Source organism: Typopeltis vanoorti, chromosome 10 (genome assembly GCF_054136105.1).
Source record: "Typopeltis vanoorti isolate ZY-2024b chromosome 10, IOZ_Tvanoo_1.0, whole genome shotgun sequence".
NCBI lineage: Eukaryota > Metazoa > Arthropoda > Arachnida > Uropygi > Thelyphonidae > Typopeltis > Typopeltis vanoorti.
Window position 1 is genome coordinate 88,519,469 of NC_143558.1, and position 23,358 is coordinate 88,542,826.

The 23,358-nt window shown below is 34.7% G+C and overlaps 1 protein-coding gene across 1 annotated transcript in view; it reads right to left on the bottom strand.

Moving 5' to 3' along the window:
- The window catches only part of LOC150102573 (chromatin-remodeling ATPase INO80-like), a 215,959-nt gene that overhangs the window by 53,324 nt on the left and 139,277 nt on the right, over nucleotides 1-23,358 (bottom strand). The window contains exon 8 of the mRNA XM_090398709.1: nucleotides 16,751-16,933. Within this exon, the coding sequence (XP_090254835.1) occupies nucleotides 16,751-16,933 (183 nt within the window). The remainder of the gene's footprint in view (nucleotides 1-16,750; nucleotides 16,934-23,358) is intronic.

The window sequence follows — 23,358 nt, forward strand, 5'->3', positions numbered from 1 at the left end:
TTTTCTCACGTCTGTTGCACCAAAATGCCATCCAAAACAGGACACTTTGGTTAATCGATGAGCCCATCCCTTAGAGACTCGCTCTTGCCAATGTCTCAGAGGGACTGTTTCTGCATTGTACCATTTCTACATACACTTCCATGGATGTTATACAGAACTAGCATCCCCCATCCCACCCGCCCGCCCACACACACACACTTACTGCCACCATTTCTGATGAACATCAGCAGAAATAAATCCACTGCCAACAGCTAAACATGCAATTCCATCTATCTCTGTTCTCTGAACAGTATTTTCATTTCTTTGGTTAAGAGTTTATTCTGGCCCTACACACACAGTATACTATACTCTATGAATGTGGTGTGAAGGGTGGGGAGAAGACATTAATTTGTTCTGGGTTTTGAGAATTTGTGGCAGTATATAAGAACTTGCAAACAACCTTAGGAGTAAATTTAGGCTGGAAGCAGTGCCCTGTTTTATTGTTTTTTTACTTCATCCTAGATAGTGTGATAATGGCCAAAAGACTTGTTCAAAACAGCCAAGTTCATCCTGTTATTATTCTCCATCAGTCCTTAGCTTATACTTTTATTCATTCTCATATTCTAATCCTTTAAAAAAAATACTAACAGAAACTTGCATTAATCCATAACTGACTTGTGTATCCATATTATGTAAACTAACTTTCTAACTTTCACATGATAAATTTTTTTTTATTTAATATTTTCAGAGATTCTGGCCAACACTTCTGTCCTTTTCTGATATTATGACATATTCATAATTGTATTCCAAACTCTACCTACATAGCAGTCAAGAGTCCTTCCAAGATAGCTGGTATGCGACAAATTTATTATTGAAAACAGCATGAATGTTAAACTGTTGTTTTAAGGATACTTGCGACATAAGACTGAATGATATAATCACGTAATCACAAGAAAGATATTTATTTAACCAAATATTTCGGTCTGGAAATAGCAGACCATCGTCTACTTCATCGTCTATTTCTACTTCAAAATATTTCGTTTCATACTTAGTGATATAACATCACGCGGCATGTTCTAATTTCAACGATCTATTGTTAGTATTCTAGCTTGTATATTTTTTAAACTGTTCTTGTAATACCACCGACGATGGTCTGCTATTTCCAGACCGAAATATTTGGTTAAATAAATATCTTTCTTGTGATTACGTGATTATATCATTCAATGTTAAACTACTGTTCCGTCACAGACAGCTCCAGTAGCATTCCCATACTACAATGTTTAAGTATCAGTTTAAAATGCACTAAAACAATACTAATTATGCTAATGCTAAATATTACACTTATAAATATTAATTCTGTTAATTAAAGTGATTAATACAGATTAATCTATATTATTATGTATACATCTAATATTGCAAGGATACACCACAACACTGAGGCAGAAATTCTGTTAAGAATCTATAAGAATTCAGCATTCTTGTATATTGTTAACAGAATTTCCACTCTTTGTTGATGGCTGCAATATAATGTTGAATCATGTTTAAATGATACATTTTGTTCTAATAATTTCAAAACTCAATGTGTTTTTGTAGACTATGATAATTGGCATATCATTCAAGCACTTTCAAAAGAAATACAAAAATACCTCCAGCAAATACTGGCTTAAATCCTAATTTAAGAACTAATTATACAGCTAGTCTGGTTGGTCAAACACATTTTGGCTCTCCACCAACAAGCTATGGCAAGAATCCCACTATGGCAGCGATGTTTGCCGATGTCTTTAGGAAACAGGTTTCATCATTCAATGAAAGACCAAAGCCTTACTTATTCAGAGGCTTGAAATAGCTTGTAAAAGATCTATGTTGGGTCTCTAAAACAAGTTTTGATAAACTTGCTAAGAATATGTAATGGTCTTATTGCTTAGGTTTTAATTATTAACCATTTTTTCTAGATGGACTGATGGTACCATTACTTGTCCTGCCATGAACAAGTAAAAATAAAATCAAAATCATTGGCATGCATACTGTTGATATCAGAAATAACATTCTAAAATAATTAAACGATTCGATTCAACTTGCTAAAAAATTAGATTCTTGTTTAATCTTTATCCAAGTGTAAGCAAATAAAAGTTTGCATGTTAAGTATTTTCATGACTAGGCTACTTGTACAAAGGGTTGATGGCTTTAAATAAATTACCTTAGTATCTCAATGCAAAGCACACCTCCTTTCAGAAGTGTATATTGTTTTGTGCATTATGGGAAGGGTCAACTCAGACCAATTGCAACCTGTATTGATGTATGTTATAGTGTTGGGATACCTCTTAAAACAAACTGATTTACAAGATCACACTAAATCTCACTGAGTAAACCCTAAAAGGTCACAACTAACTTATCACTCCTGACATGAATCACTCCAGAACAGTAAAAGTCAGTAGTGGATCTACTCAATGAAAACCCACCACTGAGCAGCGTTTCTCTACTCCATAAGAAGCAAGCAAACCCAAAGACGAACAATGCCAACAGTGGGAGCCAGACCTAGAAGAGATACCAAGGCTGAATTAATGCAAAAGTGATATATTTTCCATATACAAGTAGTGAAAAGATGCATCACCTTATTATTAAAGTACTGTGGATCAAAGATAGTTGTAGAACTTTTTCCTACTTGGTTAGAAATTACACAAAACTATGTATATTATAAAGTATTTAATATGAAATACACATATTTCATGATGAGTAATGCTCTATGCTCTAAGCTAACAGTATAATATTCTACTTATTGTAGAAATATAACTTCTACAATCAAATTTAACTACATAACAGAAACTTCAAAAAACAATCACTTCATTTTCCTCCATTGATTTCACTATGTTGATGACATTTTCTACTTCTCCATACTCTACTGAGCAATTCAATATATTTTTGATTAAAATTGACATCAGTTTCCTGGGTAAAAACTAATGTTAAAAGAAAATAATAGTCTGTTCCTTGACATAAATCATGAAAAACCTACATTCACGTGAAGAAGTATTCCCATCGCATGCATTATCCATCTAAAACTTTAACTAATCAACACAGAACCCATACGATCTACGTTAATGAAGAATGTAAGGCAAAAATAAAAGTATTAAAAATAACATGATTCACAATGGTTATTTTTCTTCCAAATTACAACTGATTTTAGACAATCTCTAACAATCACTTCAGAGATCAAGTGGATTCTAGTGTTCTGAAAAATACTTAATTTGATTTCTAGACAACCAAAAAGCCAGTAGACAATCTTTTTTTTTATTTTTTCTTCCAATTAAAGTAAAATTCCTTCTCTTAGAACATCCCCAGAGTTCACCAGGTTCCTTGTTCCTGCAATCTTTCAAATTTCAAACAGATCGGTCATATCACAGACATACAACAATATGAACATATGAATCACATTTGTTGTAATTATGCTATATCTGACCTTGCAGAACATGGAGTTTTTTTTTTTACTAGTCACATCATCCTCTGGAGGGAAACAAACTTAATATCAGCTCTTGCAAATTTCACAGAATTTAAGGAAGTTCAACTGCAACAATGGATTAAACATATTAAAATTTTGGGAAATGGTGACATTGAATTTCTAATAATGTGCTGAGTGTCTCTTGTGAGCAGATTACTTACTGCTTATGTTTAAACTGTTTCTCACTTTCCTAATAGTATTATACAGCTAGCCTTAGAGTGACAAAAAGAACTGAACTGCTACTTACATAGATTTTTTTTTAAAATATCAACATTTATGAACCAAATCTCTGTGCACTATTGCTTATTTATTTGCAAAATTTAAACTGCTCCAGTTTCCTGATGGATATTACTGGCAGCCTCAGAATGGTAAAAAAAGAACACACATTGTTATGTTTGTTCCATTATGATTTATGACTCGCTTAGCAGTCCAATTGTTTGCACAGAAAGTTATGATGAGATACTCATATTAGCACAGTTATATTAAATAATTTATTTTTCCTTAATTTTATGTGACAATCAATTCATTATATTATTCAATTAAAATAATTATATTTTATTCATAAACATCCATGAAGATTGAGTAAGGAATAAAACAACTGAATGCCAAAGTCTGAAAGCAATGTTTGTATTTTATTGTTGTGCTGTTTCCCCCCTCCCCCAAACATTATGTAATATAATACAAATTAATCATCATAATGCTCATTACAGATATAAAACATATTGGTGAGGTGCTTAAGGGTCAAAGCTCTATAAATGAGAGGAGTCCTCCACATAACCTGTAAAGAAATGCAGAGAACTGACCAATGATTCTGACCTAATTTCCAATCCTCACCTTCTCATGGTGTACCCTGTTAGGTATCGACCTGGATACTGAAAGAACAAGGATAGGCTGGCAATTTGCAATTTAGCCAAGCAAGTTGTATTCTTACTGGCTTAAACCAAAATATAAAATGATGTTACAACAAGACAGAATTTCATGCTAGCTGGGGCATATCCGGTTAAACAAGGCACCCATTGTTTTAGCTATGGAACCAGGGAAAACCAAAAAGTCAGCTGCTGGAGCAAATCCTGAAACACATCAACTCAACCTCACCAGATTTCAATATCGGTATTATCAATATAAGAAGCCTGAATGGCAAAGAAATGCAGCTAGCTGAAGGAATTGGATAAGTACCAGATCGAAATAACAGGGACTGAAACAAAAAGATAAAAGCTGGTGAAATCTTTCTGGGCAATAAATACAAAATGTTATATTCAGGCAATGTCAATCAAGGAAAAGAAGGAGTAGCCATAGTATTCAACACTATATACGAAGCTAATCTTCTTGAATGGCAGTCAGTCTCAAGTAGAGTGATGTGCGCAGATATGAGAATGGGAAACTGAACAATGAGACTTTTGTGCATATAGTACGACAGATGGTTCCACTAACGTAGAAGTGGAGGAATTTTTTTTTTTGAGACAGGCAGTCTCAAGTAGAGTGATGTGGATAAAAATCAGAATGGGGAAATAGACAATGAGACTTATTTGTGCCTATGGTCCCACAGAAGGTTCTACTAATGAATTTTTTGAGACTTTAGGGAAAGCAACGGACACAATGAAAAAGGAAAAGTATGTCCTTGTGGGGGATCTAAATAGCAGAGTAGCAAATGATTGTCAGACATACAAAAATATTTTGGGAAAATTTGGAGAAAAGAGCAAAGCCAATAATAATGGCAAATACATGTTGGATTTCTGCTCAGGACATGGACTGGTTATTACTAACACTATGTTCCAACATAAAAATGTGCACAATTTCACATGGAGAGAAAAGGAAAAAGAAAAGTCTCATTATGTTATTATTGATAGTGATGTTGTCTCCCTGGTGCAGGACACCTGAGTGTATAGAGGATTTGAAATTGGAAGTGATCACTATTTAGTCTTGATCAGGATAAAGCTGAATTTCATATTGAAAAGAAGAATATATAAGATAAGAAAGTTTTAAAGTGAATAAAAGTTGAGCAGCTCTCCGATATGAACTCTAGACTAAAATACACAAACATTATTCAAAAAAAAAAAATGAAAGTGTCTCAGAACAGGAACCAAACTTGGAGATTCGGTGACAAGCCCTGAAGAAAACACCGATTGATTCAGACAGAGAGGAATGTGGTGAGTTTGTCTGCAAAGACAGAAAAATCAGAACTCCATACTTGACACAGGAAGATAAAGAAGAAAGCATACCAAAAGTTCCTGGCAAATAAGTAAACTTGTGCACTTAGAGAATACAGAGACAAATGTAAGAAAGCTAAACACTGTAAAACTAGCTAAACAAAAGTCTCAGGACATAGAAAATAAATGTCAACAAGGTGGTAAGATATTCGAGGTTGTTGAAGAAGATAAGAAATGGAAGAAAGAGCGCTGTAAAAGGAATTTAGAGATGATAAAGGTGACATAAAAACTGGAGAAGAAAAAAAAAAAGAAATCCTTGAAGTCTGGAGTAATTACTTCGAAAAATTGCTAAATGAAACAAGCACTGATAGCACAATGATACATCACACTCAACGGGCATGCATTTCAGGAATACATATCCATGCTTAAAGTAGAAAAAGCCATCAAAAGACTGAAATGTGAAAAGGTAGCAGGAGAAGATGATATTCGACCAGAAACGTTAAAGTATGTGGTATAAAAGTCTTACAGTGGCTGCACTGCATAGTTCAGAAGGCCTGGAGAGGGACGAATTCCCGATGATTGGAGAAGAGTTCTCATAGTACTCTTATATAAAAAGTGATATAAAACTGAATGAGAAAAGGTTGAGAAGGATTGTGGAATAAAAGCTTGGTGAAGAATAAGCTAGATTCAGGTCAAATAGAGGCTGTCAAGATAAGCTCTTCACTTCGCTTTACAACAAATAGTTGACAAATCATGGAAATATAACAAAGATCTATACTTAAGTTTTATAGATCTAGAAAAGGCATATGACAAGGTGCCAAGAGAGAAGCTATTCAAAATACTACGGTTATATAGTGTCAATGGCACATTATATCAAGCACTATTAGTCTGAGTTGTAAGTCAGCAGTTAGAATTGAAGGAAGTACAGGAAGATGGTTTAATGTTAAATCTGGTGTGAGACAAGGATGTACATTATCCCCTCTGTTATTCATTATCTATATGGATCACATTATGAAGGAAAGTGGTATTAAACATATCAAAATTGGAAATGTTAATCTCAGCTCTTTGCTTTATGCAAATGATGTTATACTTCTAAATAAATCTGCTACAAGTCTGCAAGATTCTCTAACTAAATTGAATAACTGTTGTAAGAGATTTGGCATGAAGGGCAACAATAACAACAAAGACAATGAAAATAGGCAGAAACATTGAAAATATCAACTATCAGATAAACTACAGAACAAGTGAGACATTTCAGTTACTTAGGCATGATTTTTAGTGAAGATGGTAAATTAACTATGGAAATAAACAAAAGAATCAACAAAGCTGGTATGGTAGGAAGTCAATTGAATAAATTTATATGGAATAAGAGAGAAATTAGTCAAAACACTAAATTAGCTTTATACAAGACGGTTGTCAAATCAATTTTAACTTATGGATCAGAGAGATGGGTCAGAAGTAAAATAATTGATCAAAGATTAGAGACCACAGATATGACAGTCCTGAGAAAGGTTAGGGGCATGAACAGCACTTTTACAGCACTCTTTCTTCCATTTCAAAGCGTCTTCAACAACCTCCAGAATATTTTGCCACCTTCTTGATATTTATTTTCTATGTTCTTGCCAAAGTCCTTTCATGACTTTTGCTTAGCTAGTTTTACACGGTGTAGATTTGTCTCTGTATTCTCTAAGAGCACAAGCTGACTTAATGTCCAGGAACTTTTGATATGTTTTCTTCTTTTCCTTCACTACCTCTATAACTTCCTGTGTCCCCTATGGAGTTCTGATTTTTCTATCCTTGCCGACAACCTCACTACATGCCTCTCTGGCTGAATCAATCAGGGTTTTCTTCAAGGTTTGCCACTGATTCTCCAAGGCTTGGTTCCTGTTCTAAAATTCCTTCATTTTTTCTTCAATAATCTTTGTATAATTTAGTCGACAGTTCACATCTGAGAGATGCTCAACTTTTATTCACTTTAAAACTTTCTTATCTTATATATTCTTCTTTTCAATATGAAAATCAGTTTTATCCTGCTCAAGACTAAATAGTGATCACTTCCAATTTCAAATCCTCTGTACACTTTGCTGTCCTGCACCAGGGAGAAAACATCACTATCAACGATAACATAGTCAATGTTATTCTTATTCCTTGCCTCTTCTCTCCATGTGAATTTGTGCACATTTTTATGTTGGAACATGGTGTTAGTAATAACCACTCCATGTCCTGAGCAGAAATCCAACAAGTATTTGCAATTGTTATTAGCTTTGCATTTTTCTCCAAATTTTCCCAAAACATTTTTGTATGTCTACAATCACTTCCTACTCTGCTATTTAGACCCCCAACAAGGACCAAGTTTTCCTTTTTCATTGTGTCAGTTGCTTTCTCTAAAGCATCAAAAAATTCCTTACTTCTACCTTCATAGAACCTTCTGTGGGACCATAGACACAAATAAGTCTCAATGTCCAGTTCCCATTTCTGATATATGCCCACATCACTCTACTTGAAATTGCCTGCCATTCAAGAAGATTAGTCTCATATTTAGTGTTGAATACTATGGCTACTCCTTCTTTTCCTTGATTGTCATCGCCTGAATATAACATTTTCTATTTAATGCTCAGAAAGATCTCACCAGTTTTTATCTTTTTTGTTTCAGCCACCCCTATTATGTCGATCTGGTACTTATCTAATTCCTCAGCTAGCTCCATTTTTTCTTTGCTATTCAAGCTTCTTATGTTGATAGTACCGATCTTTAACTCTGGTGTGTTTTCAGATTTGTTCCAGTAGCTGACTTTTCGATGTTCGCCCTGGTTCCCTGGCAAAAATGGAGGCCTTATTTAACAATTGATGCGTAAGCTGGCATGAAATTTTGTCATGTTGTACCATAATGTTGTATTTTGGTTTAAGCCAATAAGAATACAATTTGGTTGACTAAATCCCAAATTGCCAGTCCATCCTCTTTCGTTTAGTATCTAGGTAGATACCCAACAGGGTGCACCACGAGAAGGTGAGGAGTGGATATTAGGTCAGAAGCCCTGGTCGGTTCTCCACATTCCTTTAAAGGCTATGTGGAGGTCTCCTCTCGGTTATACAGCTTTTGAGACCCTTGAGCACCCGTTTAAAATATAAACAAATTTCAAACCGATTATTATTATTAAAATATTAACCGATTTAAATATACCTAACTAAATTTTATCATCCATTCAAGAAATATATGCAGGAAATAATATGGCAGTTAAATTAGAACACATCTCAGAATGGAAAGATATATGAAGAGCAATACAACAACAAGGATGTACCCTCTCACATCTGTATAACTAAGAGGAGACCTCAACATAGGCTTTAAAGGATGCGGAGAACCGACCAGTGATTCTGACCTAATGTCCAATCCTCACCTTCTCGTGGTGCACTCTGTTGTCTATCTACCTGGATACTGAACGAACAAGACTGGGCTAGCAATTTGGGATTTAGCCGACCAAATTATATTCCTATTGGTTAAACCAAAATACAAAATGATGGTACAACATGACAAAATTTCATGCCGGCTTTGGCATCGCCCAGTTAAACAAAGCCCCCCCCCCCCCCATATTTGGTCTAGTGTATTAAAATTTAGAACTTTTATTGCTAAAAAACCATAAGATATACAAAGAGCCAACAAGTTTCACTAGCCACTGTCTAGCATTTTCAAGGCTGTACTGGTGTGAAAACAAATGCATCAAGTTACATGAAAAACATACACTTTAGTAACTGCTAGGCCGTTACATTTGATAATTCGTGTTTGATGGCGTGCATGCGTTCGAATGCTTCAGTCAGAATCCGGTACATGACCACATGTTGTGTAGTTTTTTTGCATATTGTAGTTCTGTTAAACTGAGAGAAATTATGAAATTTTTCGATATGTCTTTAAGAATAATACCTTGATTTCTATTTAAATTATTGCCTGTGCGTAGCACCGCAGCTGCTTCTTTGAAAGTTCTGTGTCTGTAGTCATTCTTGATGTAAGGCATAGAACTGTTTTTCCAATCTATAACGTGATTTGATGTTGAGAAATGATGAGCTAAACCAGTTGTGATGATTCTATTGTGATTGACATCCCCCACATGTTCCTTCTGTCATATTTCAAAACTTCTGGAAGTCTGACCAATGTAAGAAAGGCCACACGTGCATGGAATTTCATATACTCGGAAATGTGAAGAAAGGTACCTCATCTTTGGGTGATCTTAAGAAGATCAGATCTCTATCACTGAATGGATACCCTTCTAACATTTTAAACAAATTGCTATTTAAAGACAACCTCCAACAACGTGTTACAGAGTCCCAATATGTGTCCACGGCTGTCATTCCATTAGTTACTTCAGTTTCCACAAAATTGGCGAGAATGTTAAAAGCTCATAACATCAGAGTGGTTTTTAAACCAACTACCATGATCAGACAAATCTTAAGATCACCCAAAGATGAGGTACCTTTCTTCACATTTCCGAGTATATGAAATTCCATGCACGTGTGGCCTTTCTTACATTGGTCAGACTTCCAGAAGTTTTGAAATATGACAGAAGGAACATGTGGGGGATGTCAATCACAATAGAATCATCACAACTGGTTTAGCTCATCATTTCTCAACATCAAATCACGTTATAGATTGGAAAAACAGTTCTATGCCTTACATCAAGAATGACTACAGACACAGAACTTTCAAAGAAGCAGCTGCGGTGCTACGCACAGGCAATAATTTAAATAGAAATCAAGGTATTATTCTTAAAGACATATCGAAAAATTTCATAATTTCTCTCAGTTTAACAGAACTACAATATGCAAAAAAACTACACAACATGTGGTCATGTACCGGATTCTGACTGAAGCATTCGAACGCATGCACGCCATCAAACACGAATTATCAAATGTAACGGCCTAGCAGTTACTAAAGTGTATGTTTTTCATGTAACTTGATGCATTTGTTTTCATACCAGTACAGCCTTGAAAATGCTAGACAGTGGCTAGTGAAACTTGTTGGCTCTTTGTATATTTTATCATTATATCTTATGGTTTTTAGCAATAAAAGTTTTAATTTTAATGGTTTTAAAATGACTTAATTGTATATGTTTTTAAAATGACAGTGTATTGTACTGTATGTTTTGTTATTTACGCCATATGAATAAATAAATAAATTCAAGTATTTATTATAAATATAAATATATAGACAGAACATCCCTGGCATACTCCTTGGTTTACAGATTGTTTTTCAGACATTTTTTTCATTTATGCATTTAGATATTTTTTTCACAGCAGATTGATGATATTGTCAGATTTGCAGGAGTTACATGGGAAAAGAGCAATTGACAATTTTGGAATAATCTTGGAAAGGCCTTCATCCAGCAGTGGATTGACAATGGCTGATGATGATGATATTCAATATTGCATGTAACACAATATTAGATATATTTATTCTTTGTAATATATCAAACAGTACATATTTTTTTACTATGTCAAATGCTTGTTCATAATCTATACAAATTAATAGAAATCCGATATTGTTCTTATTTTTATTTTCTTTGTGTATACCAATGCCACAGCAGCAATTAATTTCAATAGAAGCATCTTTACCGTGGAAATACAGAGGTATAAGACAGAGTGACACAATATCTCCAAAATTATTCACAGTATGCCTAGAAGAAATATTTAAACTTCTTGATTGGGAAAAGGGGGGTGCTTAAGAGTCAAAGCTGTATAACTGAGAGGAGACCTCCACATAGCCTTTCAAGGAATGCGGAGAACCGACCAGGGCTTCTGACCTAATGTCCAATCCTCATCTTCTTGTAGTGCACCCTGTTGGGTATCTACTTGGATAATGAACAAACGAGGATGGGCTGACAATTTGGGATTTAGCCGACCAAATTGTATTCTTATTGGTTAAACCAAAATAAAAAATGATGGTACAACATGACAAAATTTCATGCCGGCTGGGGTGTCACCCGGTTAAACAAGGCCCCCATTGTTTTCGCCAGGGAACCAGGGCGAACAGCGAAAAGTCAGCTACTGGAACAAATCTGAAAACAAACCCGAACTCAACATCACCAGAGTTAAAGATCGGTACTATCAACATAAGAAGCCTGAATGGCAAAGAAATGGAGCTCGCCGAGGAATTAGATAAGTACCAGATCGACATAATAGGGGTGACTGAAACAAAAAAAGACCAAAACTGGTGAGATCTTTCTGAGCAATAAATACAAAATGTTATATTCAGGCAATGACAATCAAAGAAAAGAAGGAGTAGCCATAGTATTCAACACAAAATACGAGGCTAATCTTCTTCAATGGCAGTCAGTCTCAAGTAGAGTAATGTGGGCAAATATGAGAATGGGGAACTGGACAATGAGACTTATTTGTGCCTATGGTCCCACAGAAGGTTCTACTAAGGTAGAAGTGGAGGAATTTTTTGAGGCTTTAGAAAAAACAAGTGACACAATGAAAAGGAAAAGTTGGTTCTTGTTGGGGATCTAAATACTAGAGTAGGAAATGATTGTCAGACATACAAAAATATTTTTGGAAAATTTGGAGAAAACAGCAAAGCTAATAACAATGGCAAATATCTGTTGGATTTCTGCTCAGGATATGGACTGGTTATTACTAACACCATGTTCCAACATAAAAATGTGCACAAATTCACATGGAGAGAAGAGGCAAGGAATAAGAAAAGTCTCAATGACTATGTTATTGTTGATAGTGATGTTTTCTCTCTGGTGCAGGACACCTGAGTGTATTAGAGGATTTGAAATTGGAAGTGATCACTATTTAGTCTTCAGCAGGATAAAATTGAATTTCATATTGAAAAGAATAATATGTAAGAAAGTTTTAAAGCGAATAAAAGTTGAGCAGCTCTCAGATGTGAACTGTAGACTAAAATACACAAAGTTTATTGAAGAAAAAATGAAAGAATTTGAGAACAAGAATCAAACCTTGGAGATTCAGTGTCAAACTCTGAAGAAAACCCTGATTGATGCAGCCAGAGAGGCATGTTGTGAGGTTGTCTGCAAGGATAAAAAAATCAGAACTCCCTGGTGGACACAGGAAGTTAAAGAGGCAGTGAAGGAAAAGAAGAAAGCATATCAAAAGTTCCTGTCAAATAAGTCAGCTTGTGCTCTTAGAGAATATAGAGACAAATCCAAGAATGCTAAACACTGTGTAAAACTAGCTAAACAAAAGTCATGGGAGGACTTTGGCAAGAATATAGAAAATAAATATCAAGAAGGTGGCAAAATATTCTGGAGGTTGTTGAAGAAGCTTAGGAATGGAAGAAAGAGTGCTGTAAAAGGAGTCAGAGATAAAGGTGACATGAAAACTGGAGAAAAGATATCCTTGAAGTATGGAGTAATTACTTTGAAAAACTGCTAAATGAAACAAGCAGTGATGACAGCACAGTGGTAAAAAACACTGATCAGGCATGCAGGCAGGAATACATATCCATACTTCAAGTAGAAAAAGCCATCAAAGGCTTGAAATGTGGAAAGGCAGCTGGAGTAGATGATATTCGACCAGAAATGCTGAAGTGTAACTTCAGCATTTCTGGTCGAAGTGTAACTATGCAGTGCAGCCACTGTAAGAGTCTTACAGTGGCTGCACTGCATAGTTCAGAAAGCCTGGACAGAGGGACGAATTCCCGATGATTGGAGTAGAGCTCTCATAGTACCCATATATAAAAAGGGAAATCAAACCGAATGTGAGAATTACAGAGGTATTTCCCTACTGAGTGTTCCTGGCTAGATCTATGCAAGCATACTTGAGAAACAGTTGAGAAGAATTGTGGAAGAAAAGTCTGGTGAAGAACAAGCTGGATTCAGGCCAAATAGAGGCTGTCAGGATCACATCTTCACTTTACGACAAATAGTCGAGAAAGCATGAGAATATAACAAAGATCTGTATTTAAGCTTTGTCGATTTGGAAAAGGCATATGACAAGGTGCCAAGAGAGAAGCTATTCAATACGCTGAAGTTATATGGTGTCAATGGGGCATTATATCAAGCAATACTTAGTCTTTATTTGAGTTGTAAGTCAGCAGTTAGAATTGAAGTACAGGAAGATGGCTTAATGTGAAATCTGGTGTGAGACAAGGATGTATATTATCCCCTTTGTTATTCATTATCTATATGGATCACATTATGAAGGAAAGTAGTAAAGTGGTATTAAACATATCAAAATTGGAGATGTAAATGTCAGCTCTTTGCTTTATGCGGATGATGTTATACTTCTAAATAAATCCGCTACAAGTCTGCAAGATTCTCTGCCTAAATTGAATAGCTGTTGTAATAGATATGGTATGAAGGTCAGCAATAAAAAGACAAAGACAATGAAAATAGGCAGAATCATTGAAAATGTCAACTGTGTTCTGAATGGAGAACCTGTGGAATAAGTAAAACATTTCAGCTACTTAGGCACGATTTTTACTGAAGATGGTAAATTAAATATAGAAATAGACAACAGAATCAGCAAAGCTGGTATGGTGGGAAGTCAATTGAATAAATTCATATGGAATAAGAGAGAAATTAGTCGGAAAACTAAATTAGCTGTATACAAGACAGTGTTCAAACCAGTTTTAACTTATGGATCTGAGAGCTGGGTCAGAAGTAAAACACTTGACCAAAGACTAGAGACCGCAGATATGAGAGCCCTGAGAAAGATTAGAGGTGTGAACAGATGCCATCAATCGCAATATCATATTAAAAAAGAGGATATTAGGAAAGAACTTGACATTGTCAGCATCCAGGAATGCGTTAGCAGAGCTAATCTCAGGTGGTATGGTAACCTAACCAGAATGGGCGAGGAAAGATTAGCAAAACAAGTGTTCTCTGCCAGGTTGGCAGGAAACCCACCCAGAGTAAGACCAAGATATAGGTGGATTGATACGGTACAAAGTGCCTTAGATGATAGAAATATAAGATCTGATAATGTTGGAGTCTTGACAAGTAACAGACTGATTTGGAGGAAAATTGTAAATAGGAAGTTAGTAATGATATAATTTTTTCATGTAATACTATCATATCCTGTACACCCCTTGTGGGTACATGGCAGGAATTTGATGATGATGATGATGATTGGGAAAGGAAAGGTCTGAAGATAAATGAAAGATATTCAAGTTATTTATTCTTTGTAGATGAGAGTTATCTTTAATATCTTTAAATGCGGATGACTGTGATGAATCACACTCATATCCATGAACTACAAATTGCTAGCAGAACAGCTGGCCTAAAGATAAACCTAAAGAAGACCGAAGTTATGTTCAACAGCTATGTCCAACCAGAAATATTAAAAATCAATAATGATGAAATAAAATAAGATTATTACAGATACTTAGGACAACAGATATCAATGAAACAAAATATCATGGATGAAATTTAATGATGCACAATGATTGGGTGGAAAGCATTTGGAAAATTACATTCAATATTCAAAAGCCACTACCATTATGCATGAAGAGAAGAAGTTCTTAACCAATGTAATCTTCTTATATTGACATATGGCTATGAAAAATGGACACTAAATGCAAAGGAAATTCAAAAATTAAGAACACAATTTAGTATGGAAAGAAGTATCCTTGGTATAACGAAAGGAATATGCTGATAAGAAATCAATCCAAAGTCTCTGAGATCACAGGAAGAGTGAAACATCTGAAGTGACAATGGGCTGGGCATATTGCTCGATGACAAGATCAATGAAGGCAGTACTGGAGTGGATTCCACAAGAAGAAAAAAGACCATGACAGTGACCTAAATCACAGCAGATTGATGATATTGTTCAGATTTTCAAGAGTTACATGGGAAAAGAGCCATGCATAGACAATTTTGGAGTAATCTTGGAAAGGCCTTCATCCAGCAGTGGATTGATAAAGGATGATGATGATATTCAATATTACATATAGTACAATATTAGGTATATTTATTCTTTGTAATATATCAAACACTACATATTTTTTTACTACATCAAATGCTTGTTCATAATCTATACAAATGAATAGAAATCCAATATTGTTCTTATTGGAACAAAAATGAAAATGGTTATAACCTTTTTCTTGACTGCTAGTATTAATAAATTAAAGACTTAATTCTGTATGTTAGTCAAGTAAATATTAGTTTAATATACAACATTTCACTGACTGATATCTGTCAGCATTTTCAAAGGAATACACTGGTAAGCAATAGAAAGTAACAAAAACCTAATTAATGAAAATGGTTATTGATATAATAAAGTTTGATAGTATTTCTGGCCTTTATCTGCCTAGTAATTCCATTCTGGGCAGTAGTAGCAAATTTGACTTGTACAAACATGAAATCAAACCAATGTCATCTCTACCAAAGAATTCACTAATATCCAAACATTATATGTACAACAGAATGCTGATACCAACTGATTCTCTTTCAAATTTTTTTTGAAACCAACATATATGTGCACTTAAACAATCACATGAGATCAACAAATTTAATGTTTATTTTCTGCAGTTTAATAAGGTGAATGTCAAATATAGTTATGATGATGAAATTAATTGTTTTACATAGTATATTCCGATAATTGGACCACATTTTTTTTTTTTAATAAATAATCTATACAAAACACAATGAATTAATAAAACCCCTGACAAGTTACGTAAGTTGTTTGACTTACATCTTCAGGGGTAAAGATGTAAGTCAAATGACTTACGAAAAAGAGATTAACAGTTCATACTATAGTTGTAGCCATCTAACTATTCATAAAATTAAAAATCAGAATGCAGATTCAAAGCAATGCTGGGTTACAAAACTTGTCGGGTCTTTTATTAATTCATCGTGTTTTATATAGCTTATTTTAAAAAAATGTGGTCCAATTACCGGAATATACCATGTGAACTTCTAAACCACAGAAACCTCCACTTAAATTAACTGATTTAGCTGGACAGAGTTTGCAGTAAATGAATAGCTGTCTCAAACTTAGTGTTAACATTTTATGTATAGTTAAGAAAATTCTGCCTATTTATGAAAGGTACCCATTTATTTCATGTAGTCTTTGAAACAGGTGTCACTATATTCTGATTTTATAGTGCCATGTGAAAAAAGTCAAAGGCAAATGAATGGGAGAAAAGGGCCTAATATTCCCAAGTAGAATGACTTACTCTTCCTATCTCTTTTTTTACAATAGCTATCCAGAGGCGACGTCGCTTCATCACCATAACGGCTTCATGTGATGCATGATTCTTTTTGGAATGTAACTTAGATAAACCTGAAGAACCATCTTCTAGACCTTTACCAAACAATCTATCTTCCTGTTTCACATGCATTAGACTCAAATTGTTTTCCTGTACAAAATGAAAATGGCTTTTAGAATGAAGAATATAATATAGAACAAACTTATAACAAGCAGAAAATGTTTTTCTAGAATAGATCATTTTGCTTTCTTTTATAATAATAAACACAGATTATAATAAACATAGTAATAAATACATAAATAATATGTTATAAAGACAAATTCGATGAGGTATAGAAGGTAGCCACTGGCTTAACTGAGTAATTTCCAAGATAAACCAATTCATAAAAACATTTCTACTTAACTACCAAACCAGCATAATGATGGGTTATCAGTTTATGTATAAAAGGTGACTGGTTCTCATAACAGTATACACAAACAGTAACAAAAAGTTATGGTTAAAAAAATGAACCCATTACCTGGGTTGCAGTGTGACTGGCGAAGTGAATAGCATCTCCACTCTGAGACCTAGGTTATGGGTTCAAATTCCACTGAACCAAGGATGTTTGTGGTTTTCAGAGGCAGTCGACTTTGTTGCCTGGTGAGAGACCACCACCACCCTTAGTGGAGGCCAGAAGCATCTTGAAAAAAAGTAAAATATTTTGTCTCTAGAACAGGGTGCATGAAGATTACATAAACCTTACACTATTCACTATGTGCTACATGCTTCCACTTTTTTTGTGGGTGGATTTTCAATAGAAAAAAAAAATTAAAAATAATGAAAGGGATATATTAAAATATAGAATACTAGTATAGTAGTCTCCTACTTAATTACCTCCAGCATAACATGAGGACACTACAATGCCTATTTCTTCACAAAAACCATAAGACGGTAGCCATACGGCTACAGTCTCAGTTGTCAGAATGACTATAAAAAAAATGCGGTCATACATAGAGATAGGCAGTATGATCCAATTTCTGCAATTTAATGTTACTGAAATAGGTGAAATTCATTGCTGGATTGCATCAAGTTGGACAACAAACATATCTGAAACAAATCCATATGGGGGTTTAATGTCTCTTTCGATAAAAAGGCAGATGTCTAGGATGAGCAGTGACTCAGATGCTGAAGAACATCCAAGCATGAAGGGTTATTGCATAGATGCCTAAGACAAAGTGTTGAGGTAGATGCACAAAATTATGCAACATTGTCAAGGACTTAATGTCACAGTGAATGGTAGAGAGTAAAGAATTATTTATAATTACCATGATCATAGAAAAGTTTGCAAATATGCAAGGTGCCCAATTCACGGGTATTTAACAGCTCTTCAAATGTAGTACTCTGCAAGGCACTTCAAGTTTGTTAAAAACATGGTGATGGTCACCCAAGAGGCAAATGAAATTATCTACCAGTTAAAGATATTCAAAAACCATCATACAATGGTGAATTTCAAACCTCCTGACTGGTGTTGGACCAGTGAATTTATATTTGTTATTAGGTTCACTGTTATTTATATAACAGTGAATTTATATTTGTTATTAGGTTCACTGTCACAGCCAAGTAAATGATCTTCAGAAAAGTCCAATTAAAACTAATTACTGCTCTAAAAGAAAACAGTTAATCCATCTGCACAGTCTGCTGTTAACTGCTTATATTCTAGCCATTTACTTGTTTCACAAGATTAAAAACCTAAGTTCCCAGAAGAGAACCCCTACCACTGTCATATGAGACTAGCTAACTCACCTTCAGTTGAAAAGCTCATGCAGTTCTTCACATCTTAAACAGGGTTTGAACAAAGATCTTTCCAGTAATAGAGCTAGAAGTTCTTTCTGCATAATTTTTTCTTAATTAACATCAACTTAGTTTATTCAATTATCAATTTTCACTAGGAATATGCCTGATGTTTTCTGTTTTCCTGCCTATTTTCACAATTTATTATTTGCCTATTTTCTTCTAGAGGATACTGTAAAATTAAATTACTGTGAAATCTTTGTCAAGTTTTCGCAGCAGTTATTTAATTTTACTAAGGATTCTTGATATGCTGTAGAAAATTTATTTAAAAGGATAATGTCACCCACACTGAGTATAGAAATGGATTTAAAATTTCCAATTTTGATATCAGGACTTCCCTTAACAATGTGATCTGTGTAAACAGAGGAAATGGTAATTTTGTCTTACACTTAATTAAATGTCAAATCATCATCCTATATAATTACAGAATCAATTTTTCCTCTGTACCTTATCAAATTCAAGTTGTCCAAAATTTAAACCTGTTATATAAATATAAAAAATGAATATTTTTTTTGTATCACAAAAAAAAGTGGGCAAAACTACTTTAGTACATGGGGGAGACTAGGGGGTGAGCAGTGGATGTGAATTCACCTCTACCAATGATTTGCAGAAGTTCAGGTGAAGAGAATCCTGTATATAATTACTGTTTTTTCCATTTCCCTAACTAGTACTGTCAGAAACAATGTGATGTCTATAGCCATTTTTTTTTTTTAGTTCTGTGGTTAAAAGTCCTGCTTGCCTGTGCTAAAAAGAAAACACTAAATTGACTTAAAAAGACAGTTATTTTGAAAGTTACAAGGGCTATAAAAGCATTATATTCATATTAGTTTTCAACAATTTGACTGTAGGTAAAATTTGTAGATATTGACAAACTGTCTTTAGAAATCCTGCCCTCTCAGAATTGTATTAATAATTTTTCTTTGCCACTTTTCAAGCATATGTTTGCAGAAATTTTGCAGTATGCTCAACATGTTTGCAAGTTAACAGAGAACTGAGTCAGTTCACTCAACATGGAAATTCCTTATAATTCATGCATTCTTTATTTTCCATTTCACAGACTAGGTATGCTCTAGTATAATCATCTGGTACTGAAGATTTATTTAAGCATTTTAGCACCATTATACTACTCCAGCTCTTTCAATATTTCAGATTTCTAAGGACTTCTCTCTTGGATATTAAAATAATTATTGTATTTCAATTCTCCTAGTACAAAATAATTTGGAATAATAATTGTTTAGTTATCGTATCAGACATTATCTGCTTCCAAAAATACCAACATCCATTATAATAGTGGTAGTATTTTTGGAAGCAGATAATGTCTGATACGATAACTAAACAATTATTATTCCAAATTATTTTGCCAAAGTTAAATTACCAATAAATAATAATAATCAGAAATGGTGTTTTATTTAACCCTGGAAATACTAAGGCAAGAAAGATACTGAATGAGTTATGTCAGATCTTTGATAAATGTTATATATCCTCATTTTGTTTTTCTTTTGGTCAACATTTTTACAATTTACTATCTTAGGAATACAGCCATTTTCCATTTGAAAATGTAACCTGCATACCGCAACTTTTGAACCTGATTAAACTAGATATTATATAACTTTTATAGAGAATGCTATAATTCATGGTCTCATCATCTCATCTTCCTTTTTCCCTCTTTTACCTTGCGGTGTTGAGGGTTTATTAATCAATTATCGGACCTCAAACTGCTCACAGGATAAGGTGGTCAAGCTCTACACTCCAGTGTAGCCTATGTCCATAGTGTTGAGTTCTCAAGGCCAGTTTGCCTGCTTTGCGGGACCAAAAACCCCAGGATAAACTGGAGAAAAAACCCTACTGTCCATGCCCAAGACCAGCTAACTTGGCTATGGTTGAGGAAGATCCTTCAGCTCCTCACATCACCGACTGGAATCGAACCTAGGATGCTCCATCCCCAGGCAATATGGGGAAGGAGTGTCCTAGGGCTGTGCGAAGTGCACAGCCACTAAGCTAACCGAGCAGATTATCCATATCTTATGGATTATATCCAATTCTAAATATGTTTCTTCCTGTTTGGTTCTCAACATTGTCTATTGCATATCAATTGTACATATGCCTTTTCTAAAACCTGCTCTTGGTAATACCCTCTCCATATACAGGGTGTTCGGGATAAATTTGACATATTTATAATTAATTATATTTTTCCGTAAGTTACATGTATTAACACACACTTCTCTTCATTTAAAAGTTTGGACCCTTCTTCATTCATATACAAGATGTCAGAAAGGATGGATAGCTGGAACCCACCTGAATCATGGAAGAGAATAACTTGTATCATGATGATTCGTGCCCGCCATCAAAATAAGGATATTACGACTGCTGCCCAATGCTCCCTGAATACAGTAAAAACAATCAGGCATGAACTAGAGACTTGCAATGGTGACTACGAGGATGTAGCAAGAAGAAAGATCCCTAGCAGACGATCTGATTGCGTTCGTACAGCAGAATTCCTCGCAAATATGCAGGAACAGGTGTTGAAGAACCCTGGCATTGGAATTCGGGCTTTGTTCGTGGAGTTGCTAACTGTAGTCAAGCCCTGGATAACAAGGGTAGCCAATGGTAGGCCGTATGTATGGCAGCAGGATTCGGCCCCTTGCCACACCTCTGGGAAAAGTCAAAAATGGTTGTCTGAAAATTTCTACGACTTCACCAGTCCAAATGTTTGGCCTCCAAACTCCCCAGACCTTAACCCCATGGATTATTTTGTATGGGGCGCAGTTGAAAAAGACACCAATCGCACTTCCAGTAATACAAAAGCCCAGTTAATGGATAAAATTAAAACAGTTTTTGCGGCCCTTCCCAGGGAGACTGTAGCATCAGCTTGTTCGAGGTTCCGAAGCAGAATTGAAGCTGTGATCGATGATCATTAAATTTAATAGATACAAAGAAGATTTTCTTTTTCCTTACGAAACTGTCAAATTTATCCCGAACACCCTGTATGTTTTTTTTTTATTTTTCAGAATACATGGAAATACTTTAAGTTGCACATAACAAAAGAAATATCTTTATAACTTTCAGGGATGTGCTGAATAATTCAGTTTTGCTTCAATATTCAGCTTTGGCTAAATCAGTAAAAGGATTCAGTCGACCAAAGCAAAAAAAATTCCTGTTATGTGATTCACAAACTCAAAAGTTTCCCCCTATCTTGTATCAGCCATAGGTACTTTATTTGGTGTATGTTTTTGTTTCATTCATATTATGAAATCTTAATTTTTTTTTCCTTTTAAATATTGAAAAGAGTACAGTTTTCGCCATGAATGATAAAAACATGTGGAACTTTTACAATGTATACAAAGATTCCAAAGATTCCAAAATTTGCAGAATGTAAAATATGCAAACAAATATCTTAAAATGGTACAGGAAAAAAATGCAATATAAAAACATCTATGCATGTAAAACACATGCATAGGAATGAATTTGTAAAAAAAAAAAAAAGTGTAGCTGAAATATCAAATCCAGAATGCAAGAACAAGGTCAAAACCTAATGAATCTACCAAAACAAACTTGATGGTATAGAAAAATCTAAATAATGGGATGAAGAGGACAAATGCACAAAATCTTTTCTTTACATCATAGCTGAAGTGATTCCATTGGATAACATTCTATAATCACATTTGTTCAAAAATTAATTTACAAGGCTAATAAGTAAACTTGCTCGTAATTTTTTTTAATATTTATGTTGAGCCCATACACGAGAGGTTGGTTAACCAACCTATAGTACACTTATTTTTATTTATTTATTCGTATGGAATTTCCTCCCATTTCTCCCCTGTCCCTATTGGGGCGAGTTGCCCCCCCCCCTCATGAAGGGTTAAGTATTCATGACTAGATCAGTGTCTTCACGGGGCTGGTTTGCCTACTGGTGGGATGAAAATGAGCGAAAGAGAAATCCTAGTTTCTTTAAAAGATGAGAAAGAAATGGTTATGATCTGTTTATGCCATGGTGATTCCAAGAAGAGAAACCTCAACTTGTCTGGAAATCTGGGTGTTGTCAAGGGTAATACTGCGAGAAAATGTTATTTTTTTTTTTTTTGCAAGTAAGGCAAAACTGGATATTACTAGTAGTGAAATTGATGAGGTTATATGAATGCCATTGGAGGATGGCTTGGAGATCAGAAATGAGGACAGTGGTGGATGATGTTCTGTAGTTTGAGGTGAGCTGTGTAGTGTAATGTTTATCAAACGAAACAGGGGAGTAAAATGTACTGTCATCTGCAAAACTGTGTATTGAATTGGAGGTCAACTGAAGCAGGTTATTGATATACAGAAGGAAGGGGATTAGTGAGAGAACAGAAACATGTGGAACCCCAGCATTAGTTGGATGTGAGAGGATAAGGAACTTTTTTTCTACCATCACACAGTGTCAGTCTAGACCATAGGTTCCCAAAGTGAGCGGTACCGCCCTCCCAGTGGGCGCTAAAGCCTTCTGTGGGGGAGGGGCACTATAGTGGGATCAGAAGCATTTGGGGGAGTTCAGGTGGTCTAGGGGTCGGTGGCTCTTTATAGAAGAAATTAATAATATATATTTAAAAATTAATTATTTTCGTAATTTTGCGTTTAGATAATCATTTAAAATTTAAATATTGAATTTTAATTCATCTTATGTCCGTCTTACACGATAAATTTTTTTATCAATTTTCTAATTCAATTATTTAATCATTTGAAAATTTATCATGTCAGATAGAAATAGATGTCAA